Here is a 25,911-nt window from a genome sequence, read left to right as displayed (position 1 = left end):
ATTTTTGCTCGGGATAAGAGTCAGAACAACAATCTGACAAGATACCAGCATTTAATTGAAGGTAATGATTATTGGTTATTGATCAAACTGTTTGTAAAGCTTCCCTAATGTTGCTATCCTCTTGAACTTTGCACAGGAAGTCTGTGAAGTTAGATTTACATTATTTTACTCTATTGAAGTCACAATATCAACCACAATTGGTGAATATAAGTGTGCCCTCGAGTACAAATAAAATAACACAACTGAAATGTTAGTAATGGCAATAAAAATACAAATAAGAGTTTAAAGTCATAACTTTTAATCCTTTAGTCTAATTCAGTGTTTTATGCTTCATATTGGCGAATAATCGTAATAAACTGCCACAAGCTACCGCACCGAATATCACACTCGCCATGACAATGAACCTGGTTTATTATCTGATGTTAAAATAATCTACTTTTAAGACTAATCCATTAATGCATTGGTTTTGAGCACATTGCACAGAAAGTAGGTGAAATGAGAGTGAAAAGTTTTTAAGAGTTTAAGAGTTTTTTACTTTGTAATATATTATAACTACATGATTTTTTTATTACGAGAAGACTCCAGATGAGAAAATTAATAAATAAAAATAGAGAAACAAGTAATATTTTTCTTTGTACTTTGGATTAAATAAAAAAAATGTATGTTAGTTTTTTGAAGTTTTATTTATTTTTTTGAGTTTTATTTAAATAACATTTTTCAGTGCAGGACTTGTAACACAGTGTTTTTACAGTGTAGTGTTAGTACTTTTACCTAAGTAAAGTATCAGAATACTTCCTCTAATACTGATATTTACCAAATATATTTATATGACAGCTTGATGTGTGTTTTTTTCTTTTCTGAACTGTTTATTCAACCCGTGCTTTTATTCTGGAAAACCCCAAACGGAAGTGTGTAACTCGTCTTCCGGGTGGTGCTTAGTTAATGTCAACACTGCCATTTTCTGTCGGACTTTAATGGGGAAAACGACACATTTAGCTAGCTTTGGGTTATATCTGGTGATAAACAGGGGTTTATTCTAAGATATCATACTCTTATATTGCGGTGTTTTGTGTGTTTATCCTCGTTTTAGCTGTAGCTTTAGCCGCGGTCGTCCGGCGCGTTTCGTGGACGAAGGTAAGACAGCTACGTAACGTTAGCCGTTAGTTAGCTTTAGCATTAGCCGGCCAGAAGTTCAATTATTATTTTATTGGGAAAGCTTTATTTACTTTGAGCGGTTTGGGAAGCACAATGTAAGGCCCCGATGTCCTTATAATCAGAAATGAATCTTCTTTATCTCAGCAGAGCGTTGAGGTTTAGCTAAAGTTAGCTTGTATGCTAATTTAAGGCTAAGGGGAAGTTGTGATAAATGTTACGTTCATGACGGTTTTAATGCTCAACGGCTGTTTTAGTTCAATTGCGATGCGGCAACATGGTTGAAATCACAATATTTGTAAGGATATTTTCTGATATCAGTTTATATTATAGTAGAAATGCTTACTTACCAGGGAACTAGTTTTTGTTGTGATGCTTAACTTTAAAAATGTCAAACTGAAACTTAACGTCTCAATTTCGTTTGTTTTCAATGAAATCTTGCTCATTATAACAACTTTCAGAGCAATAAACTCTACTTATATCATAGTATGATGCTACAGAAAGTATTATATTGAATTATTATCACTCAACTTAAAGATAAAATGTTATAGACAGCTCAGTAATTTGTCTACATATTACCAGTTATCATCGTAACTACAGCTGAGCAGCTGCTTCAATATTCAGGTGTGCTCTGTTATTAAAATACTACACGAGCTTTAGGATGAATTTCAACTTTTAAAGCTTGATCCCACTAAAGGTGACCTTTGCTAGTTAATCGTCAGTCATACTCTGGGAAATTAATTAACCGAATTTCCCGTCTGGAGGATCAATCAAGGATTATCTCATCCTAAAATCCTCTTTGATAACTTAATTAGATGAAGTAGTAATTGTCTTCACTGTGACGTGTTGTGCTTTTCCTGCAGCTTTAACCTTGAAACAAAAAAAAACTCTCCTTTCCTTAAAGGTTGATAAAGATGTCCAGACCTCGGTCACGATCGCCACGTTACAGGTAAAAGCAATTGCTTCATTTTCATATTCATATCCTCATATATTGTTCTTTTTTATGTATATTGTTAGTGTCAATGAAATGCGTTTGCTGATCTTTTACTCTTCTTTCAGAAGATTCCCCTGGGAGGAACCTGATTTTGATCCTCACAAAGTCCTTGCAGAACTAGACGGGAATCCGATGGAGAGGAGCCACCGCTCCAGAGAAGATCCCGAAGAACGCTGGTACTACAGCGAAGACATGTACCCAGAAGGCCAGAGAAGATCCCCTCCTTTCCCAGAAGACAGTGGGTTTATGCGTCAGCGTCATCCAAACCAGGAGGAGTTTTATCACAGGAGGCCATCGCCCCATCGCGATGAGATGGGCTACGACGACCGGAGGCTTTCCCCACTGCACGATGGAGGAGCAGATGTGGATGATCGCAGAAGAGGCTTTAGAGAACACTTTCAGAGCTTTGAAAACAGAGGGAGGTTGCCCCAGTCGCCTCAGAGGTTGATGAGGGAAAGATTGCAGATGACACCATGGTCCCACTCTGACCACCAACAGAGAGAGCCGGGGGTGGGCTGGAGGGGAGAAGAGCAGGCCAGAGGTCCTGGGAGGTTCAGAGACCTCAGTCCCAGTGCGAGGTCAGACGACCACAGAGGGGGAGCAGGTAGGGAGAGAGGAAGGAGGAGCTCACAGGATCCTAACAGAGACCGACGAAGAGAGGATTCACATCAAGAGAGGAACCCGTCCTTTAAAAGGCAAAGAAGAGAAATGGATGACGCCAGTGAACTTGGGTAAATTTAAAGCAAAATGCTTTGCAGCACTGTCGCAGAGAAAAGGAAACGAAGAATGCAGAAGATTCTCATCTTTCTGATTGTCCATAGAGCAAAATCCTGTTCTGTTCGTTGTTTCCATAATACAAAATACTAGTCTAACAAATACTGCATGGCTTCAAGTTTTCTTGCTTTGCAACTTTTGATACTTTAAAATTCCTGCATGTCTCATGGTTCACGTGCTCTTGTTGTTAATGCAGAATGGCTGCTTTAATGGCAGAGGTAGATTTTGAAGAAGTAAAAATTCATGTAACAGTGGCAGATATTTGATATAAACAGTGAGTCCAAGTCCAAAGCTAATTTCAAATCTAGTTTTAAGACCAGATATGAAGATGTGACAGTGAAATGAATGATTGTTGAACCGTGTTACCTCCTCTTATGCCGTCACAGGTACAGGAATGAGGAGCACTTTGGGGAACAGCGTTACTCAATGGACAAACCCAGAGATGGGTACAGAGGAGGCGCTCATGGGAGCCTCCCCCGTGGAGACATTCGGCACTCAGGACCACTCATCATTGAACACGATCACGGTATCAAAGACAGCAGAGAGCCATCGCGGTGGGAACAGTTCAACGATCGCAGAGATCTTGACCCCGACTTAGATCGACAGAGGAGCCCCTGTCCAATGACTTCCTCTCAGGAGCGTTTCAGTAGGTTGGATGATCGCGAAGAGACACGAGGACGGCATTTCCAAGATAACTGGAGAGACCCCAACTATCATGAAAGTAGGAGGAGCCCTACGCCTCAAGAAAGACCAAAACCGATGAGATATGGTGATCAGGAAGGTCCTGTGACCCACAGGGGGAGGCAAGGTGCTCGCCCATTTAGGGGGCAGTTCAATCGCGGCCAGGGTGGACGAACCGGACCGCCCAGGAATCAACCGCGCTTACAGCAGCCCTCCCAGGGATACCAAGATCGTCCTCATGAAGAGCAAAGACCAGGGTACCGGCCCTCCAGGGAAGATTGCTTTGAGGATCCCATTGAAGCGGAGCCCGACTGGTCGGAAGAAACCAGGCTTCAGCAGTGGAAACGTGACAGACCCGGAAGTCTGGACCGACACCCACAGAGGGACGACCTGGACCCTAAACTACCCCGACAGAGGACGCACGGATGGAGCGCTCAGAAAGCCAATAACATGGATGTTGTAACGGAGGAAACGCTAACCATAAAAGTGGACATGAGCCGACCCGTAAGCCAAAACAGGTAGAGTATTTTTTAATCAAATTATCAAGGGTGAAGGTTAAAGTTCACACTTCTCTTTCTAAGCACATGGAAAGCGGCTGCAGGAAGGTGAAAGAAAACAGCCAACAGCAAGATAATCACAGGACAGAAACATTTTCATTTAACTGGAGCGCCCGTTATTTGAATATGCTCCCTCATGGATACTGTAAGCCACTGCTGGAACAAGCCGCTACCGGATCATATTTACTGTTGCATCATACGATCAGGAGGCCTCGCAGAAGCTTCTCCACATAACATCCAGAAGGTGAAGTCACCTTCACATGAAAACTAGTGGGTTGACACCAGGAAGTGGACACATGCTGCTTTTACTGTAAACGCCGAGGAGAAAAGAAATCAGACCCCAGTTTAAATGTGCACCACTGACGTTGGGTAAGTGACAAGCAAGCCGGCATCACTTGGACATCATTCCTTTTGTTACTGTGATTGTTGACTATCATATTCTGCACACACAAGAGGAGACACTCACCAGCTGGAAACTTGTCTGAGAGAATCAACTGGATTTTAACAAAGTCAACAACTCTCACAATGTCCTTGAGCTCTTTACGCTGATGAAATGAAGGGATGTGGTGAGAAAGACGCAGATGAGCACATCAACTCCAAAAGCAGACGACCGATTGAATCGAAAACCTGACAGAATGACAAGTATTTGGTGCCGTTTGGACGCATTAAAATCAATGGAGGAGACCCTGCCCAGCCTGATCGGCAGAAAAGCGTCATAATGAGTACGTTTTCATCAAATCTACTCTGTAGATCTTTTTGGAAGGAAAACGGGAGGGAAGCCACGTGAGAGCAGGTTCTGGCAGGAGGCATTCAAAGACAACCTTGTGTTCATCGCTGGACGTCCAACGTGTGGGTACATTTGACAAGGATCACAGAAGAAACACGACTTTAAAATCACACTGATGAGTGAAGAAAGGTGGGCTGCAGAAATGGACCATTACACGGCCACCAAGGACGTCTCTGCAGCCAGAAACATCTCAAACACCTGAATCAGCCGTTACTTTTTTGTTTTCTTTCTTAAAATCCACTGTGGGAGGACATCCTGCAAACATCACCTGGACCTGAAGTGGTGTCTTTCTACACTGAAAAGTTTTGAAGACACTTTCTGAAGGACATCGTTCTACAAAGCTTACAAAGCAAAAAGCATCCTACTGCGGTTTAAACACCTCCTGATTTATGCTTCTCCAACTCATTTGAAGAGAATTCAGTTACTGTCTGTGATGATCAAGAGAGATGAAACTGAAGGAGGAAGGAGGTCTGTTTCCTGAAAAATGCCACCGCACTCATTTCAGGAGGGAAGTCGGAACAGTGCTGGCAGAGACAGACGGCGCTTTGGGATAGATTTAAAGTTGTGCAACATCACTTCTCTTGTGACAAATGTCTCCTGCTTCGTGTTCAAAACACCACAGAGAGGAAACGGTCTTTACAGGAAGGAAATCACAAGCAGAAAATGTGAGCATGATGAGGTGAACAAGTCAAATCAAGGTATTTATCAGGAAGATGAAAGCATCTTTGACAGGAGCTGCCACATCTGATATTTGGGAATATAAATAACCTGGGTACGTTGATGAGATATGCACTAAAAGTAAGGAAGTGGAGACAAACACACCGGCTGTGGTCAAAAAGATTTTCTGGCATGATTTCCCACTCTGAAGCACGTTTGTGGAACGGCAGCGTCATTTATTTTGGGAAGAGGATTCAAAGCATGTCCGCTATGCGAATGCTGAAACGTGTCCATACTCAGATGGACGTAAATAACTGAGGAGGTGTTTGTCCAGCTCGCTACAGGGACCGATGGATGGAGGGAAAAAATCACCTGCACCTGATTTTATCCAAGAAAAGAACCTCTGAAGAAGAAAAACCTGACGAGCCTCAACCGTACTTTGCTGACTTCAGCCTCACAGCATGAATGCAAACTCATGAGGGCTGTTTAAGGGTGAAATTAAAGCCACGGACATGAACTTCAGTGCTGTTAAAAGGAGAAATCAAAGCACCACCAATGCTGTTATGAGGAGAAAATGAGGCCTTTGAGTACAATGATGAATCAGACCTGTTAAAAGGAGAAATGAAGCTGTGACAAAAACATCATCAAAGCTGACAAATTGAAATTGGAGCGACATTGAAGCTTTGAACATTTAAATGCTGCATCATCCGTGCTGGAAAAGGCAGAAACAAAGGAAGCTGAAGAATCATCAGTGCGAGAAATGAACATAAATGTCGTCCGTCTGGGGGAAAAAAAGGGTAAATTTGAAGCCGGAAACATAAACAGCAGCTGCTGAATGGAGAAACTGAAGCTTTGAGGAGACGTTGAAGTCATGAATATAATATAATATGATCCGTGCTGATCAATGAAAGTGTCCACAGTGCTGTGAAGAGGAGACGTCGACACCATGAACAACAACATCCTAAACTCGGCTCAGAAAAGAAACCAGAAGTCAAATCCTGAAGAAACCGTGAACAAAGTGGTCACGGATCAAGTGCAAGGACAAGGAGGCGCACCACAAATATCTGATCACCTGAGAACCAAAGTATTGGCGCCAAACTGAAGATTAAAAGGATCAAACAAGAAAAGAAGTGTGAACTTTCACCCAACCTTGAGCTCACCTGTCAAAGTAAAGAGAGAGAGTGTCCTGGTCTCCTCCGGCGTTCACTTTTAAACCTTTTCTTTTTATAGATATCTATAAAAAAATATTATGAATTTGCATGATTCTGTGGTGAACTTTGCCCTTTTTAATGAACATGCGGGGCGTAGTTGTAGTTGTGGAACTCATGAGAGGTAAGTTTGTCGGTAAGGTAGAGATGTTGCTTTTATTTCTTCTACCCAAGTGTGACGGGGACAGAAAGTTCTTTAGAAAACAAATGAGTACTTTCACTGAAGTGTATATAAATAAATGCTAACACTGTGTATATTAATAGCCTGTCTTTCTGTACAGATTTAAGCTTTTAATTGAGTAAATTATTGATTGTCACAGAACAGGTTAGGTGGCATAATTCTCTGCTCTGCAAATCATAGAAAAAACTGGTTACAACAGCTGTAAAATGAAATTTACTTTTTTTAATCTTCTCTGTGCTTAATTCAGGTGAGAACCAGTTTTCCGTCTTGGCTGGTTTCACTCCCCTGTTTCTTCTCCTCCCCTGCAGCTCGCTGTGTTACTCCTCAGACAGGCAGCTCTCTCTCGACCTGGTCAACGTGGGCCGCCAGCGTCTGGACTTCCTGCCCATGCTGGAGCACTCTGGGACGTACCGGGAGACCGCCATGCACACTGGGACTTTTGCCCAGGAAATCATCACACTGGTGCACCACGTCAAAGGTCGGCAGAGAAAACGTGTTTATCTGTCTGATGTCTCTTTGGATTTAACACTAAATCCTGATCTTTACTTGAAGAGACTGAAAAAGGGGAAAGATACACAGCTGTTAAGTTTCTATTTCTAAAAAATTTATTTAGAAATAAAGGTGTTAATAGATGGATATTAGTAGATGCATGCAAGCATACAGTTGTGTGCAAATATTGGTGTGTGTGCTATTGATGTTGGCACTGAAATATCCAAAAGTAAGATGAAGATCTAGCTAAAGAAAAGAGCTTTATTAGTTCATACTCTGAAGTTGTAAAATATTTAAATGTGTGTTATTTGGGCCGTGTGAAATTATCTGAGAATTTCTCATCAGTACTTTACCTAATATGGACTGTTGGCACATTTTAACCAGGGTTATCCTGACATGTTTAATGTTCTGATGCCGTATTACACGCCTACAAACACGGAGGACAGAGATTTACCTGGAAAGTTTTGTCAGTCAGCTTAGCCTGGTTTCTACCTGATGATTAACTGTGTGATGACTCAGATGATGATCTGTGGAAACTTCTTCAAACGTCAGTTTACAACAGCATCACCTGAACGTTCAGGCGCCCGATCGCTGCAGATCCAGAGGAATAACTGATGCTGTAAAAGTGTTTATCACAGAGCCATAGAGGATTTAATCATGGTGGTCTGCTGTACTGATACAGCGTTATACCACAGATTGAAGAAAACAGCTTGAGTCTACAATTAGGACCAAAGGTTGTATTAAAAAAGATAAACTGATAAAATTAAAGGTATATAAATTTAAAGGTTTAGGTTATGGTAAGGTTTCCATCTTTTCCCCCTTTAATATGATGATAAGAACTATATTGAGGACTTTTTATGGCGATAATATCGTACTGTGAGTACTATTAACCCGCCTTAAGGTGGAAAACACCTGAGCAAGAGGTCACATGATGATAACGTGTCTCTAAACATGTTGTCAGATTGTCCATGTGTTATCAGACTGGGATTAAACCTACAAAGTACTTGAATAATTTAAATCCTCACAGCGTTTCTCGTCTGCGTCTCTCACAGAGCAGTACTTCAGAGATGACGGCGTCACCCTGAACGAGCGCTTCTCCGCCCCCCAAAAAGGCGGCTACACTGAAGTGGACTCTGGCGAGGAGCTGACGCTGGATGAGAGGTTCAGTTCGAAACGGTACGTCAGGAGGTGACGGACGAACACTGCGTCTGTTGGTTTTTGGTGATCAAAGCTGTGCAAATAGTTAGAATCTGATCTATTTCATTTAGAAGTGATTATGTAATAAATTCGACATCCTGTAATCGTAATCCCGAAGACGTGATGTTGATGTTTTCTTAAACTTGGTGAACAAAAGGGACAAATGAAGGTTTATAACACTGTTAACAGGCTAACATCACTAATGTCTGTGACTGGGATGGCAGCTGGTGAGCTGAACTACTAACTTTCTTCTGGTTGTTCTTAAGTCCTGGTTCAGTTCTAAGTTGACCCAGTCAGAGCCTCTGCTGATGCTGTCATTTCTAGTTTTAGTTCCTGCAGTTTTAACATGTCCGGGTTTGTTAATTTCACTGTATTTTTGTAGTTTTAACTGCATTATTTACTTTACTTTACTTCTAATCTTTACCATGTAGCTTTATTTTGACAGGTGTGTGAATGAAGATTATTCTTTTAGTCTGTAGTATTCTAAAATGGTAAAATTAAACTTGCTGTCTTTGTGGCTTCGCTCTTCTGCAGAGGCTTCAGCTTAAACATGAGCTCTCTGCTGGACGACGATGACGAGCCTCTGTTCTCCAGACCGGGACCCATGCAGGTAAATAAGCAGCTCCTTGTCTAATATAACCTGTGTGAAGGGCACCCACGAGAGTGAGAGCTTTAAATCCCACTTTAAGCACCCTGATACGTTTCAGGAGCGTCCCAGAAGCAGCTTGGCGCTCGGCTCCGGTAAAGATACGCACCTGGTCTGTTTTTGAGGAAGTCAAGCAAAGAGAATCTGCTCAGTTTTCAAAATAAAAGCCCCCAGTGCAGACTTTCAGTGGTTTATTCCAGCAGCACATCTGTATTATTTTTTAATGTGGGGAAATTCTCCTGATCAGCTTGTCCAGGAGATGTGAAATAAAAATCAATCAAGAAGTTGTCTTTAAGATTTTAATTCCCTGCGCAGAGGACTTTCAATTCATCTTACAGAGCACAAAGCAGTCTGCAGGAGGAAGCTTCTGTTTATACATAGTGATAAACAATACAGCCTTAAGAAAGAGAGAAAAAAAGAAAGACGCCTGTTTGTTCCCCGAAACTAAACGCTCAGTGCAGTTATTGGAAACGCAGCGAGGCGAGACATAACCACAAGTAGGTGTTAGTTTGTGATTGTCTGCCATCAGACCGCTGACCCTCACATGACCTTAAACTGCATCAAACAAGAACACAAGCTGGGTTTTTAACACCAGAGGTTCGTCTTGGATGTGGAGAAACACTCTGACTGTAGCTGCAGCACAAGACAGCAGGAAATACATCCAAGAAACACATTTAAAGCAGAAGAAGAAGAAGAAACGCAGCCTGTTTGATCCTGTTAGAAACACATTTAAAGCAGCAGCAGAAGAAGAAACGCAGCCTGTTTGATCCTGTTAGAAACACTTTTAAAGCAGCAGCAGAAGAAGAAACGCGGCCTGTTTGATCCTGTTAGAAACACTTTTAAAGCAGCAGCAGAAGAAGAAACGCAGCCTGTTTGATCCTGTTAGAAACACTTTTAAAGCAGCAGCAGAAGAAGAAACGCAGCCTGTTTGATCCTGTTAGAAACACATTTAAAGCAGAAGAAGAAGAAACGCGGCCTGATTGATCCTGTTAGAAACACATTTAAAGCAGAAGAAGAAGAAACGCGGCCTGATTGATCCTGTTAGAAACACATTTAAAGCAGAAGAAGAAGAAACGCGGCCTGATTGATCCTGTTAGAAACACATTTAAAGCAGAAGAAGAAGAAACGCGGCCTGATTGATCCTGTTAGAAACACATTTAAAGCAGAAGAAGAAGAAACGCAACCTGTTTGATCCTGTTAGAAGCTCCAACATCAGTTTAACGACCAAACCAGCAGGAGAAACACTCTGAAACGCTCCTGGTGGGAGATGAAGCCACGCAGACGTGTGACTGAATGGATTGTTTATTCATTATTTGTTTTATTGATCTCATTGCTGATGTGCTGACAGCCGGTTCGAGGCCCCGGGGACCTGAGACACGACCTGGAGAGGAGGAGGCAGGAGAGGCTGGAGGGCGTTAAGGTCACAATATCGGGGAACAGTACGTCACAGCGCCCCCTGGGGTCAGTCAGGTGAGCTGACACTGGGTTGTTTGTGGTTTTCGCACGTGTTCTGGTTAAATGAAGCCGAGAGGACCAGAGTCTGAGATCCCTGATTTAAAATGATGTTTATAGGTCCTGGAAATTCAACTTGTTAGACAGGATGAGTGTGAACAAACTGAATTCAGAGGAAACGTCTCCGTCTGGCTAAAATGATCAGCTGCAGCAGGTTGAGGTGGAAACCTGAAATGCGATGGAGAAGAGCGGTTTGAAGTTAAATATTCTGCTGACATTTACTGAACTTGTCGGTGTTTCTGTCAGCGAGCCGACTCTGGTGTACGGAGCCAAGGACGAAATGGCTCCGATGGAGGACGAAGGATTCTCCAACTGGCCCGATGAGCAAAGCCGGAAACAAGAAGGCAGCCTGGTCAGTGTTCACGAGTCGGCTGTCAGTCACATCATAACAATAACGATGGAGGCGACATGTAGAGGTCGATCTTTGACCTTTCTTTCTCTTTTCAGGGACCAAGGAGAGGACCCTATAGGCCGAACAACGGCCCCCAGCGCAGGAACAATCGCTTCGGCAACCGGCTTGGACCAATGAGGCGGCAGAACAACCGCAACAACCCGACAGGTGACTTAACAACCCACAAACCAATACAGCTGAAAGCACTTCAGTGAGGGTCACGTAAAACAGCTACTGTCAATATTATTATAACTACAACTTTACTGCTCTCTGCTCTCATAACTATAGTTTTTAATACTAATAGAAGAGGTAGTAGTAAAAAAAACTCTTTTATACAAATACATAAATGAGTGTTTGAAATAAGTGAAAATAGATTTCATAGTGAGATGGAAGATAAACTCCATTTAATGATAATAACAACAAGGTCAAAGAGCAGAATCCATAGAATGCATGAAATAAAAAAATATAGATTTTAAAAGCAGTAGTGCAGAAGTGTGCACATAAAAAAAGATTTTCAGGTCCAAAGTAGGTCCATTAAAAGTGCTTGTTTTAGCCACCGACAGGCTCAGATTGTTATTCTAAGTGTGTGACACCATTATGTTAGATTGCTCTCTGCACACACACCAGACTACATTCACAAAAACAGTGATTTTACACAGTGGTTGCTGTTCTACCACTGCATCAATCGGGTAGTTTGTTTGTGTTACTGTGTGACTTTGGTGTTTTAAAGAGTGAGTTTGGACCCAACACAATATTTTTGCAGCACAAAAAGTCAAATAAACTAACTGACTGATGCAGCGGTAGACCAGGCACTCCTGTGGTCTGCAAGGTAAAATCCCTGTTTTAGTGAATGTAGTCTGGTGTGTGTGCTGTTTGTGGTTAAACCAAAAGGATCTTCCAGGTCTCTCTCTGTAGGGATCCTTTCCATGATGCTGTCACACACTTAGAATAACACTCTGAGCCTGTCAGTGGATCAAACAAGCTCTTTTAGTGGACCTACTGTGATCAGGTGTCCTCACAGATTGGACGTTACAGCCATGGAAACCCCGTTTCACAGCTGCCAGCTGAGATGATCTACTGGACCAATTCCAAAACTTTCTGTACCTACCAGCCATTTAGAACACAGTGTTTAAAAATACTGGAGTTGCCCTTCAAAGCTAACGGTTAGAAACCATGTGCTTTTTTTCCTACCTGTCCCGCCAGTTTGGAACCTGTCCCGCCCCCGTAACACTGTTACTGTCTCAGTCTCACAGTGACACATTTAGTGAGACTTACTCTGTGGTGAGCTCCCGTTGTGTAACAGACCTCCTCACTTCCCCCGGCGGCTTCATGCCGAGTCTTAAAGGTGGAAAACACCCTTTGACTTCTGACCCGCTGGCACCGTTGCCGTTACCATTTTAAGGAGTGTTTTCCTGCCCTTCCCCTCCCAAACTCTCACCTCTTCCTCCATTCACACCTGGTCAAATCCTCTCTTGTAGTTTCTGCACTGACCCGCTCACCTGTTGGCCATGACGCTGATTTCTCTGACGCCGGCTCTTTATCTCTGTCTTTACCATTCGTAGGTCCTAACTGGTGATCGGATCCGTTCGGATGCTGCTGGTTTGTCGGTGACTTAAAATACTGTTCATACAAAGAGAGAGAAAAAACTAAGACGGCCTCTTAAAAGGACGTATTTTTAGGAAGTCTGACGAATTTAAACTGAATGTGAAACCTCTTCTGTCCGTCCATCTTTGTTTGTGTCTGTCTGTGTCGCTTCCTCACGCAGATGTGTGGTCTTCATTTAAAACAATATTTTACATTTTTCTAATCGAATCATCTATTATCGTGATGCTGGTTTGAGCGTCTGCAGCGGAGACGTTACCGGTGTTTAACGACCGTTAACATCCTCCCAATGAAGCTGCTTATTGATGACGTAGTTCTGTCGTAAGCGATCGCACAGTAGCTGCTCTGTTGTCTTTGTTCCCGCTGTTACACCAGCATTCATGTCAGTGACGCGTGACGGCGTCGCTGAACAAATAAAACTTTTGTCCTTTTGATTTTGCCTGAGTGTCGATTTATTTGTTTGCTTGTAGCAGTTGAAAAATTAGAACAAATATCATGAAACATGCATTTAATTTGATTAATCGGTGTGAGTGCACTGGTTTGACAAGTAAATCGAGGCTGTACGAACAGAAACAAATAGTCAAATATATTTTAAAACTTTTATTTCAAACCAAGGGTGAAAATACACAATAAAAAAAGACATTTTTCAACAGTTGCCACATGATGCATTCACTGACACTCCTGTTCCTGAACAAACTAAATACTCAAACATCTCAAAGATTAATGAAAATAAAAGCTGATCTGATTTCACCAAAGTCCCCAAATTCACAAGCTACAAAATTTTCCTGTAGCTACTTTTTTTTTTCACAACAAAACTCACAATTTGTAACGTCAGAAATGAAAACAAACTAGTGCAGCACAACAGCTTATGACTGGTTATGTGCTGCTGCGGACAGACGTCACCGCAGCGTCACCGTTCAGGTCGCGGCTCTCAGCCTGGAGGCGAAACACGCCAACTAGGTGATGGGATTACATTACGTCTTTACAGACTTTAACACTTCGCTTTGGTTGAGAACCGCCGGTACAAGGCACAGAAAGAAACAAAAGAAAGAAACTGCATTTCTTTAGTCGTCTTGAAACTGATCACAGGAAGGAAATATAAGGAAGCAACGTAAGAAATGGATTTTTCAGTCGTGACTGAGAGCTTATTTTAATACATTTTCACATTCTGCAGTTGTTTGAATCCGCAGTGGAAGAGCTAATGTGGCTGTTTGCATCCAGGTGTGTGTTAGAAAGAGAATATTTTGTGTTTTACGTGCCCTTCCTTCTGTATTAGGATTGTTTCCTAAACCTAACCAAGTAGCTTTGGTGCCTAAACCTAACCGAACTGCGACTGAAATTTAGAAGTCAGTTAAGTCTATTTGCACCCAGGACAGCTGTGAGACCAACAGTCGTAGATTTATATATTTCACTTTCTTTTATCGCTGTAAGTTTTCTGTCTGAAAAGTGGTCAAAATGTCACTGAATAAATATCTTAGATTTTAATATTTAACTCTTTTTTTTCACCCACTTCAGTTCTGACCATAACTACCAAATATTCTTTCATTGTTTTGGCATAAAGTCATAGTATTTTTCTATGGAGATTATTTTCTGTATGTTAAGGAGGAGAATTGTCTCAGCCCATAAAAAAAGCACCTCATGCTAAAAGTCAGGACGTTGTGGGAGAACCAGAGAGTCACTCGTGTTTTATTTGACAATTTGTTTGTATATTTTGAGCGACAGTTTTGCTGCAGTTACAGCTAAATGGTTTCTGGAGATAAAGAGAGATGCTGAACATCTGGACGCCTGCTCTCGTCGTGATGAAACTCTCCTGCAGCTTCATGTCGGTGCCGATCTCGCTGCCGTGTCCCACAGCTGAAGTCACCCGTCCAACAGTCCCACCAGCACCAGCAGAGACGAGGCTTCGATCACGTGTAACGATGCACTATGTTGACTTTCCACCGAGCAGGAGCTGTGCGCAGCGCCGCTCGGGTCGTCTTCGTCGTCCGGTGAGGAGGCTTCAGCTCCTCCTGTGGTCCACCCGGGGCCAGGAGACCCTGCAGCACCCCCGGGGCGTCTGGGCTCGGGCGAGTCGGATGTGTTTCCATAGATGAAGGAGGAGGAGTGCGTCTGAGCGGGGAGTCACAGGCGGGAGTCGCAGGGTAAAGGTCGGAACGCCACCTCCGTGTTCTCCTCCATGATGATGTCGAAGCGGCACATTAAAGGCCTGACGGAGAAGAAAGCAGAGCACAGTTAGTCGATTATTCAGTTCGTCGACTGACGGAAGATTTACCAGCAACTATTTTAATAACTGATTGATAACAAGGGTTTTCTTTCTCTTTTGTGATCTCTGAGAACAGGTGTTAACAAGCGACAGCGGCTCTCATGTAATCCAGCGCCTGATCACAGTAGAGCCACTAAAAGAGCTTGTTTGATCCACTGACAGGCTCAGAGTGTTATTCTAAGTGTGTGACAGCATCATGGAAAGGATCCCTACAGAGAGAGACCTGGAAGATCCTTTTGGTTTAACCACAAACAGCCGTTATATCGCTCTCTGCACACACACATTATATAATAGGATGTATTTAATGTGTATATATTCTATAAATCAATTAAAAAGCCCTCCGAGTGTTAAATTGGTATATTACTGATGAGCAGGACACTGTTTCATCTATAACAAATGCAAAGTAACTATAACTGTCAGATAAATGAGTATAAAAGTACAATATTTGCCTCTGCAATACAGAATTATACTTAAATAAAGTACTAAAGTGTTTTTTTCCTGCTAAACTTAATCAGAAACTCAGGAAGTCAGAAGGTCAAAGGTTGCAGTAGATGTCTTGTCCTGATTGTAAACTGTCGTACAGACTGAAGACTGATGTCACATGTTCAAAAAGTTTAATAAAGTAAAATATTTTAACTAATTTTGGAAGTGAAACAGCAACAACAACAAAAAAAAAACCACTAAACAACCATTAAATTTGAGTTTAAAGAAACGTTTTGCCGTGAGCTTGTTAATTTTAAAAGTAAAATAAACTCAGGAGGAGAAGATGAGGCCGTGGGTGCAGGACTGACCTGTCGGGACGGTCCAGAGGCGTGAAGCGAATCCGCAGCAGCCTGATCTTGTAACGAGGGCCGATCACGTTGCCGGTGTTGATGCGCAGAGAGATCTTCTGGACCTGCTGCAGATCCTCGTCGAACTGGGCGAGCAGCCGCGTGGACGTGTACTGCTCGAACCGGAGCAGCTTCCTGGGAGCAAAGAGCAGGAAAATGATGCTCCGACAGCAAATGGTGACCAAAATGTTCTTATTGTCAACAAATACAAGACAAAGATGAAAATCAGTGAGCTGGTCCTGCTAACAAGTTGTGTTTGTGTTCCTCTGCAGGCTCTCAGGGGAAACTGGAGCTCCAGGTGCGCTTTTATTGGTCTCACTTCACTTTTTATTGATGATTTCACCATTTATGAATGAATGAGTGACGCATCCTCTCTCACAGCTTCAACGTTGGATGTGTGATTCTCTTTTTAAGTATTTTTTGAGCATGTGAATTTCCCTTTTTTATATTTAGAAAGTATTTATAAGGCAAAGACAATAAAGGACTCTTAGAAAACACATTTTCAGGTCGTCTGTCCGTCTGTATTTACCTGAACTACGATATTTTCTTCAACTTTGGCTCAAAGATCCACTTTGACTGGAGGATGAAGTGATTGGACTTTAGTGGTCAAAGGTTACTGTGGCCTCTTTTTGTCCATAACTCAATAATTCATTAATTTATTACAACAACATTTCACACAAACGGTCTAAAAGGATGAAATGATGAAGGTCAGCTTCACTTTTCATTTGGTCGGTTTCTGAATCGATGACACTGATCTTTTCCTGTTTGACTGCAGAATAAAGACACAAAATAAATGATAAATTAACCTTTTCTTCCAGCTGTCCATCATGCTGATTTAGTCTCTTTACTTCATTTCCCTGAGCTTTTTCTTACAAGCTGCACACAATATTCTCATTCTCTGATCTCTTATTCATGTGTTTTCTTCAGGATTATTAAAATTAAACAGATTAAGTGACATGTAACTCACAGGGAACTCATATATTTGCATCTTTTTCAAAATTCGGTGCATCATTTTCCAAATCAATAACATTTTGTGGCATTTCCAGAATGCTCCATACTCCCTCCAGCAAGGTAGATTCATGATTACTGTCACTTCCCTCCACATCCATGAGTTGGTGATGTATTTTCCACATGTTTTGCTGTATTTTGCCGGCAGACTTACTGGTCTATTCGGGTCTCTGTGAAGTTTCTGCCGCTGTGCAGCCGGATGTAGACGACCCCCCAGCGGAGATACTGGTTCCAGGTGACCATGTCGACTCTGTAGCTCAGCTCTGCCGCACACACACAGCACATAATAAGGCGAGAATCACAGTCTGCTCGTGGTGATTGTGACTTAAATAAGCGTGAGTGTGTTGGACTCACTCCTGTAGGGCAGCGAGGCCGTGGTGCTGAAGAAGACTTTGGTCTGTCCGAGCTGCAGCAGACTCTCCCTCCACTGGCCGAGGTCGTAACCTGCAGCCGAGAACACACAGGTGAGGATCAGATGTCAACAGTGATATCTATTAAATCTAGATTTTAATTCTCTGAAGTTGCAGTTTGGTTAGGTTTAGGCAGCAAAACTAGGGATGTTATAAAAATTAACATCTTGAGACAAAGATATTTGTGTTACATTCAAAGATTTAAATATGAAGTCCTTTTCTCTTCAGGAGGATGAACATCTGGGTGTAAACAGCCAGATCTTTGTGCAGATATTTCTATTTCTGTGAGTAATAGAGTCTTAATTTGTCTTTCTGTTTTTCACCTGAAGCGTTGGACTACATGTGTGAACATATTAAACCTTTGCACATAGTTACCTGTTGTGGAAAAAGAATAAATTGTTCAAATATTCAAAGTCGGTTTTCCTTTTTCTTTTGACTTCTTGGCCTTTAATGTGATGTCACAGCTGCAAATTATATCAAAAATGATTCTTGCTTGTGCCTCACAGTACTGAATTTATACTGAATCGAGGTCTGTTTTAGCCAGAAATAGCAAAAACGTGGCTCAGGGTTAAAGAAGCACCCTGAAGGAGTCACTTTGGGTTCGTTGTGGTGCAAGTTCTCACCATTTCCACCATCTTTACAAAGCAGACAATCAATAGATTGATGGAGGAAACAATCTCTCTCTCTCTCTCTCTACAGCGACCCCCTAGCAAACATTTGCCCCACCTACCCAGCACGGGACAGGCGGCGGGTCTGAAGGCCTCGCACTGCAGGCACCGGCCGTCCAGGAAGTCGCTGTAGGACGAACAGGGGTAACCGGTGAGGCTGCAGGTGCGGTTCAGAGCGCACAGGTACAGAAACACCGAGCGCTGGTGGTCACACACAAAGTAGGATTTACCTGAGGGAGGCAGAGACAGTGCAGCCGTTAGTGTGTGTGTGTGTGTGTGTGTGTGTGTGTGTGTGTGTGAAAGCATGTTTTCTGTGTGTGTCAGTGTGTTTTCACCTGAGAAGATGGTTTTAGGACACCCGGGTTGGTCCGCCCCACCGTTGGCATAGAAGTCAACATGACCGTGAGCTCCTCTCAGTCCGAAGGCTGCACACAGAAAACACACACATGATGTCATGTCATTTTTTATTGATGCTGGTTGCAAAAGCTCCAGATCACAGACTTCTGAGGGGATCAGTCTACTTCCTGCAGCTTGTGCGTCTCCATCTTTTTATACCATGTGGTCTGCATGGATGCTCGACTCTGATTGGCTGCTGGGTGTCCATTAAAACCGTCTAAATTAATGAGCTGACCGGAGTAACCATGGCAACAGGGATGCAGCCACTGTGCGACACTTTTCCAAGCCAGCTTATTTCCAACAGTTCAAACAGGATGGAGACACACGAGCTGCAGGAAGTAGACCGGTCCCCTCTGAACTCACTGATCACTCTCTGATCACGTCTGTGAACTGTTTACATTATTGATCGCCGCTCAACTGTGATCTGGAGCCTTTTGTCTGTGGAGTGCAACATCTTCATTGCATAAGAACCTAATGGGATGCAATGATTGTTCCAGGTATTAGTCAGACCCTCAGGTGTGAAAATGAAGTTGTGCCTCTCGAAAAACTTTCGATTTTGGTTCCAAAGTGCATGAAAATATAAATAAATGGTGGGATGATGTCCTTCGAGGTTTCCATAATCAGGAACTCTGCCTCCACCGGTAGTAGTGGACATCTTGGCGGGCAGCCCAGCAGCCAATCAGAATCGAGTATTCACCCAGACCACATGGTATAAATCATGGTATTGATTGAAAACTAAAAAGCAACAGTCACTGGGGACACTTTTCCACTTAAAAAGGACTTTTACTTTAATACTTTAACTACATTTTCCTGACTATATTCAAACTTTAACTTCAGTAACATTTACAGTAACTTGTCACAGAGTATTTTCACAGTGTGGTATTAGTGCTTTTACTGTAGTAAAGGACCTGAATACTTCCTCCACCACCGTCTTATGCTCTGTGTCTCTGCACTGGCAGCACGGGAAACATGTTGACGTCACGTTCAGTCGCTAAGACAAACCTCAGCGTCTACTTATCGTCAGTACGTGTGATTCAGATGCTCACAGTTCATGTCGGTGTGAAGCACGTCCACAAACATGGCGTCCGAGGGGTCGAGTCTCTCTTCTATTGTGGCGCTGGTGAACATCGGCCCTGCCGGGTCCAGACCTGCAGGGGAGGAGGGTCAACCAAGTCTTTTTTTAAACATTACATTGCTGAATTAAGCCTCATTTGACAGATTGTTGTTATCAGTAGATGTTGTCTAGTTGTCTATGATTGTGATTTAAAGGATACGTTTTCAACAGTGGGGCTTTTTTCTACATATTTTGGGTTCAAAATGATTGTAAGGTACAAAAACTTTAGGAAACAGTCCACTAGGTCGCCTCAGCTGGCATCCAAGAGCAGGTGGTGAACGGGCTGTCGTGGCTGTAATGTCAATAAAGCCCAATCACAGTGCTTGTTTGATCCACTGACAGGCTCAGAGTGTTATTCTAAGTGTGTGACAGCATCATGGAATGGATCCCTACAGAGAGAGACCTGGAAGATCCTTTTGGTTTAACCACAAACAGTTGTTGTATCGTGTTATTCCAACGCACCAGACTCCATTGAAAAAAACAGTAATTTTAGCTTGCATAACATGGGAATGGCTTGTTTTACTGCCGCCTCGATCGGCCAGTTTGTTTATGTTATTGTGCATCACAGAAATACTTTGTTGGATCCAAATTAACCCTTTAAAATGCACAATACCACAAACAAACCAGCTGATCAAGGTAGAAGTAGACCAGCAGCTCCCATGTTCTGTGACATAAAATTACTGTTTTTGTCCATTGAGTCTGGTGGTTTTGAGGAGAGCTAAATAATGGTTGTTTGTGGTTAAAAAAAACAGTGAGAATAACAATCTGAGCCTGTCAGTGGCTAAAACAAGCACTTCTAGTGGACCTACTTTGATCAGGTGCAGTTGTCCCAAAGGATCATGTTGCAGGCTCATTTGCTGCCAGCTGAGACAATGTACTGGACCAGTTCCAAACCTTTTTGTTCCTACCTGTCATTTCGAAACCCAAAATATATATAAAAATAGGGTCTATGGTCTGTGTTTTGCTTAATTTTCTGTTTTCACTCATTTAACAGTTTGATTTAAATCTCTACACTTTTACCTGTGATTCGTCCAATCTTCCCCTTCAGGTTTGCTCCCACATATCCGGCCAAGTGAGCTCCCAGGCTGACGCCGATGAGGTGGACTGAGCTCAGAGAGGCTCCTTCCTCCTGCAGACACACAGGTCAAGTACACTAAGTAAAAGTATTCAGTATAGTATAGTATATTCAGCTCATTTTAGGCATCAGTTTATTTGATGTCTGTCCTTAAAGCTGCATTAAGCTGTTTTTTTTGACCACTTCAAGTTTGCAACCTGAAAAAGGCTGACAAATTTACACTTTATAAAGTTGTTAGTGGCTCATTTTTTAAAGAATAAACTGCATATTTCCACATGCAGAAGATATAGTCACATGATCATCCCACTGGACTGTCAGTCCAAAATTCTCCTTGTTTTAGCTCCGTTTTTGGTCTCCACCACCTCCTGAGGGAAGTCCACTGTGTTCACCTGCTGGTCTCTAACTCTCTGCTGTTAACTAGTTTTTCTTTGGCTGCCTGCTGCCATGGAAACATTGATAGTAAAACAGGAAGTGTGCTGATAAATACCCCCACGCCGGCGCCCAGGTGTGTCTCACCTGCATAGTCATGACGAACCCGGTCAGGTTGTAAGCCGCCTCCCTCGTGTAGGTGACGGCGGTGAAGTAGTTGAGGTTGGCCGCCCCCCTGTTCCAGTCCACCACGATGATGTTCATGTCCTCCTGCTCGGCCAGCAGGTGGACCAGGTGGTCTATCCAGATGGGGGGCGCTCCGGTGGGCCGGTAGCCGTGGATGACGAAGGCGGTGGGGCGGGAGAGGTTGAAGAGCGGCTGGGAGGACAGGCGGTGGTGGTTGAGCTCGCGGCCGCAGTCGAGGTTGGAGCGGGTGTAGAGCAGCAGCCGCACGTACAGGCTGGTTCCCATGAAGCAGTGCGACAGGTTGAGGTCCGTGAAGTTATCGCAGGACTCGTCCCCTCCGCTCTCCTCCTGGCCTGCAGGACGGAAGACATTTGGTGTCGGAGCAAGACCCGATTAATCGATTAGATGCCAACGATTAAATCGATTATTCTACTATTTCGATAATCAGATCATCGTTTTGTTGTTTGAGAGCTATTTTATTATAATATTAAACAACCATTTCATTTTATTTTGTCTTTTTTATCTCAAACACTTCCTAATTTTCTAAATATTCTAAATCTAATTTCTAACCACAGGGTGTTTATGAACATTTTCCTCATTCTACGATGAACTAGTGGACTTTTCTGACTGAATTACTTAACCTGGTACTGACTAAACCTTCCTAAACACTCTCTATTATTAAAATAACTAACTTAGAGGGTTGAGGAGCACCTTTGTGTGGTCTTTAACCAAACGCTTGCTTGTGTGTTTCAGTTCTCCTCGACACACGTTTCATCCTCTGCAGACAGTCTGAGTTTAAAGGTCTTACTGGAAACGCTGGGATCAGTTCTTCGTCTGGTAAGTGACGGTAATTTGGGCCTCTTTAGCTCCATGATGTGAGGATTAAACAGGAAGGCAGACTAACATAGAGTCTCTTTAGCCTGTTTAAAGTGTCTTTAGCCTGCAAACTGTAGTATCCAGGCTGCAGACAGGTAGGTGGTGGTGGAGAAATGGTTTGGAGCTGTTTCACCATAAATGCAGCCGGTGCCAGAGGAAAGGATTCGACTTTCCCCTAACTAATTAACCTCCAGTGGCTGGTGTGTCTGGGAATAGTAGAGCTGCAACAATTAATCAATCAGTTGTCAACTGTTAAATGAATTGCCAACATTTAGGATCATCGATTTATCTGGAAAAAAGGTCAAAACTTGGTGATTCCAGCTTCTTAGATGTGAATATTTTCTGGTTTCTTTGCTCCTCTGTGACAGTAAACTGAATATCTGTGGATTCTGGATCAAACAAGACGTCATGTTTGGCTTTGGGGACCAAAGGACTCATTGATTAGTTGCGTATTGGCAATGAAAACAACTATAGATGCAGCCCTGTCTGGTTTAATATTGTTAGTGTCCTCCAACAACTTTATTGTTTTCCTGTAAAACAACAGTTTGTGGTTTTAGAGGGAGTTACATTGTCCTGGAAGTAAAAGTCCCATTAATTTCTCTCACCAACAATGTAAGATGTCAACTACAATTCCCAAGGTGCTTTGCAGCAAGAAACATCCCAATCACAAAGCTTAAAATTTTGTCACCAAACAGACAAACAGTTTAATTAAAATCCGTTTTCAGGACACATGAGATCTCAGATTTACAGGATGAAAATATTTCTGTGTTACTGGATAATTTCTCTCATAGAATATTCAAATAATCTAACAGATATCTGCCGGTAACGATAAAAAGTCTGTCCAGAGTCTAAATCCAATGTTTCCACAGAGTGTGTCGACCTCCAGCTTGCTCGAGGCGGCTTAATCAATCAGTGAAGCCTGTTCAAACATTTTATCAGTCCAGGCAGATTGTGGACATCTGGCAGAGCAGTAAACACCTTTGGGAGGGAACGGGAACACTTTTTATAATATAATATAATATAATATATATAATCTATAGATGTTTAAATTCATGTATATATGCTGATGCAACATTATCAATAGGAGTTTTCCTGTCAGAATACTTCGCAGCTCCGTTTCTTTGCTCAATAACAGTTTGTTTTTGTGAAATCGTGTCACAGTGTTGTTGCCAGACAGCCGACTCCACTCTGAGGTAACGGGGTGGATGGATACGCTGTTGTTCGTCAAGAAATAGTTCCCTCCACAACCTCAAATTGACGTTTTTACACTTTTCGTACCTAAGAAATCAACAATTTGACACAAAATAGCTTCTTAAAATTAATTTTATTGCTTCCGCTGTTGTTACTGCATCCATAGCGACAGAAAGCCGTAATTGATCCGAATCAAATATTCAAAGTTGTGTCATAAAACAGTTAGGCTAGCTGTTTCCCCTCACTGCCAGCCTTCATGCTAAGCTAAGCTAAGCTAAGCTAAGCTAATTGCCTCCCCAAACATCAGCGCAGCCACAATCTTCTGTCAAACTGACCTTTTTAAAATAAAGTCGCACGGCCGGTTAGCATTTAGCCACCAAGGCTAGTTTGGCAACTCTGCAATTAGCTCACAGGAGTGCAACACTGCCCTCAATAGGATCACGCTGCTATAAAAAAACAGCCTCATCCCCTCCCCGCCCGCCCCACCCTGAGCACAAGAGGGTGGACATGGCCCCAATCCAGCAGCAGACACACACACACACACACATTAGTAACCCACGATCACGTACATGTGTGTGTGTGTGTCTGACCTGGAGTATATTTACTTTTGTACCATCAGACAGAAACAGAAGCAGGCTTTTCCATTTTAAACTCCAAAGTGGAGCAGATGGGGGTGACTTTAAGTAATCTGTTCCTTCCAACTCTTCACTAAGCTGTTTCTGTCTGCAGACACACACACTTGTGTAGTTTATTTGATGGTTGTTGAGGTACAACATTGATTTTTTTTTTGTTTTCTTGCAGGATCAATCCCTCCTGGAAGATAAGAACTGGCCTGTCAGCAGGTCTGAGTTTTCACTACGAGCAGAAGTTCTGATTTTCTTTGATAAATAAACAGATTTCTTTTTTCTTTTTCTTCTTACCTTTGCAGAGCACGAGGAGTCCCAGCAGAACCAGAAGTCTGCAGGGCTGCATCCTTCTTCCAGCCGCAGAGACGAAGAGAGAGGGAGCGATGGAGGTGAAGAGAGAGAGAAGGAGCTCTGAGCGCAGAGTGTCGGAGGGACTGGACTGAACGAGGGAGGGATTGTTGTGGGAGGGAGTCAGGGAGGGAGGGAGAGTGAGGATCAGTTTCTAGAAGGAAGGAAAGAAGACGGGGGACGTTTTTACAAAAGAGTCGACGGAAACGGGAAAAAAGTGAAGTGAGTGGCTGAACAGGAGAAACGAGTTGAAATGAATCTGAAAAATTTCAGATCTTAAAATCTTTAAAATTTAAACTATAAAAAAACACTCTGCTTTAATCAATATTCTATAATATGTATGAAAACATGAGACAATGTGAAAGGTGTGCGGAGCTTTGTGGGGAGTTTCAGCTCATTGATTATCCGTTCGGCCACAACTTCACTGATCTGGTTCAGTCTCACGGCTCATTTTCAGTGAAAAGTCCCGACCGAAACACAACCTGCTCTGCAGCAAACAGCAGACAGACGCGGCCGGAGAGCAGCTGGTGAACACAGTGGAGCGTTCAGCAGCCGAGGAGATGGAAGAAGCCTTCAGGAGGTGGTGGAGACCAAAAACGGAGCTAAAAAGAGAGAAACTTTCATCAGGTGACACAAACTTGACCACACAAAACATCACTTATTGCAGGTTTAATTTGATGTTTGTCGAACGCTGCAGTAAGAAAACACTGTTTTTCTTTTGTTCATTTAACTTGTTTCTCAGTAGGAAGCGTTTTTTAGCGTTTCACTTTGGGATTTACCCTTTTTTCAAGGCTATGAAACTAATTCTGTTGCACTGAGGGGATCCCAACAGTTTTGGCATCAAGCAGCCAGTTTGAACCCAAAATATGTAAAAAAAAAAAATAGCTCCCAGCTTCAGAGTTATTCAAAATACAATTGAAAATCTTAAAAGATGTGGGGCTCTATGATACACACTAAATATAAAGCCCTGGTAGGTGGCCGCTCACTCTTCTGCCCCTCATCACTGATTAGTGAGCTCCAAGTATGATTGTGGGTAATCTGTGCCGTCAAACGTTGGAGCCCCACCAGCGGTGGTTATTAATAGCTGCGCAGGCTCTGACCACACTGCACCCTGCCCATCCTGCCCTGTACTCACTGCATTCAGCACGAACACCTATAATTTACCGTCCACAGACGCTGACAAACCTCCAGCAGCAGTGAAACTGAGCCGAGAGTTACAGTTAATGTAAGAGTGCTCGCTGAAGCCGTGCGGTTGAAAGGCCGGGAACGGGAGCACAGTTTGACTACTTAAAGGCACAAAGAGAGGCCAGCATGTGAATATATACTGTTATTAGGATTAATTCTTTAAACCTAGTTCAGCCCAGTCTCAACTGACTAAACTATAAATCTTAATAAATGAATGTTCCACAATTTCCAAATGGATATTTTAAAGACAAACGTTCGTTGGTGAATGTGTTAGCGTAGCATAGCTCAGCCTGAAAGTAATGAAATCTGCCTCCCTGAACCTTAAAATCACAGCAATTATCTCAGTAATTCAATCTTGTTTGTTTAATCTGTATTAAAACCGAAGTGTAAAAACGACACGCTGCCTTTTTTCCGGGGGATTACGTTCAGGATTAAAACCTTCACCGGCGCGCTCCTTTTCAGTGAGACGCCCGTACATCAGGTCATTGCGCCACCTAGTGGTAAAAAAAAACAACTCATCATGCAGCTTCAGTTTTTA

General features: G+C 42.7%; 2 protein-coding genes across 3 annotated transcripts; one reads left to right on the top strand and one right to left on the bottom strand.

The window, feature by feature from the left end:
• The first annotated feature begins 940 nt into the window (after nucleotides 1-940).
• Nucleotides 941-13,262, top strand: LOC139221146 (BCLAF1 and THRAP3 family member 3). Of its 2 annotated transcripts, none has more exons than XM_070853060.1 (11): nucleotides 941-1,134; nucleotides 2,057-2,101; nucleotides 2,215-2,877; nucleotides 3,307-4,119; nucleotides 7,300-7,469; nucleotides 8,533-8,656; nucleotides 9,212-9,287; nucleotides 10,672-10,793; nucleotides 11,082-11,187; nucleotides 11,283-11,394; nucleotides 12,789-13,262. In XM_070853060.1, exons 2-11 carry the CDS (start codon nucleotides 2,067-2,069, stop codon nucleotides 12,800-12,802), a joined length of 2,235 nt encoding a protein of 744 aa, XP_070709161.1. In that variant the 5' UTR covers nucleotides 941-1,134; nucleotides 2,057-2,066; the 3' UTR covers nucleotides 12,803-13,262. The 2 variants fall into 2 exon arrangements, with proteins under 2 accessions (XP_070709161.1, XP_070709160.1); XM_070853059.1 differs by having other exon boundaries at nucleotides 2,212-2,877.
• A 1,687-nt stretch (nucleotides 13,263-14,949) lies between these two features.
• lipib (lipase, member Ib) lies at nucleotides 14,950-24,186 on the bottom strand. Its single transcript, XM_070853245.1, has 10 exons — nucleotides 24,135-24,186; nucleotides 21,109-21,500; nucleotides 20,538-20,646; nucleotides 19,450-19,551; nucleotides 18,343-18,432; nucleotides 18,070-18,237; nucleotides 17,284-17,373; nucleotides 17,084-17,192; nucleotides 15,883-16,056; nucleotides 14,950-15,034 (listed from the first exon to the last, which is right to left on the bottom strand). The coding sequence occupies exons 1-10, from the start codon at nucleotides 24,184-24,186 to the stop codon at nucleotides 14,950-14,952; spliced, it is 1,371 nt and encodes a 456-aa protein (XP_070709346.1).
• Between the last annotated feature and the right edge of the window lie 1,725 nt (nucleotides 24,187-25,911).

This window comes from Pempheris klunzingeri, chromosome 21, assembly GCF_042242105.1.
Source record: "Pempheris klunzingeri isolate RE-2024b chromosome 21, fPemKlu1.hap1, whole genome shotgun sequence".
Classification (NCBI taxonomy): domain Eukaryota; kingdom Metazoa; phylum Chordata; class Actinopteri; order Acropomatiformes; family Pempheridae; genus Pempheris; species Pempheris klunzingeri.
Note: the sequence above shows the minus strand (reverse complement) of the source record. Positions and strands in the feature narration are given on the sequence as shown.

Bases quoted from the DNA above. Each gene is read 5' to 3' on its own strand.
- LOC139221146 (XM_070853059.1), top strand. From the start codon at position 2,067: ATGTCCAGACCTCGGTCACGATCGCCACGTTACAG. The intron at 7,470-8,532 runs GTCGGCAGAGAA...CGTCTCTCACAG, and splicing joins ACTGGTGCACCACGTCAAAG to AGCAGTACTTCAGAGATGAC. The intron at 8,657-9,211 runs GTACGTCAGGAG...GCTCTTCTGCAG, and splicing joins GAGAGGTTCAGTTCGAAACG to AGGCTTCAGCTTAAACATGA.
- lipib (XM_070853245.1), bottom strand. From the start codon at position 24,186: ATGCAGCCCTGCAGACTTCTGGTTCTGCTGGGACTCCTCGTGCTCTGC. The intron at 21,501-24,134 runs GTAAGAAGAAAA...TCCGTCCTGCAG, and splicing joins ACTCCTCGTGCTCTGCAAAG to GCCAGGAGGAGAGCGGAGGG. The intron at 15,035-15,882 runs GTCAGTCCTGCA...CTTCTCCGTCAG, and splicing joins CCTCTGGACCGTCCCGACAG to GCCTTTAATGTGCCGCTTCG.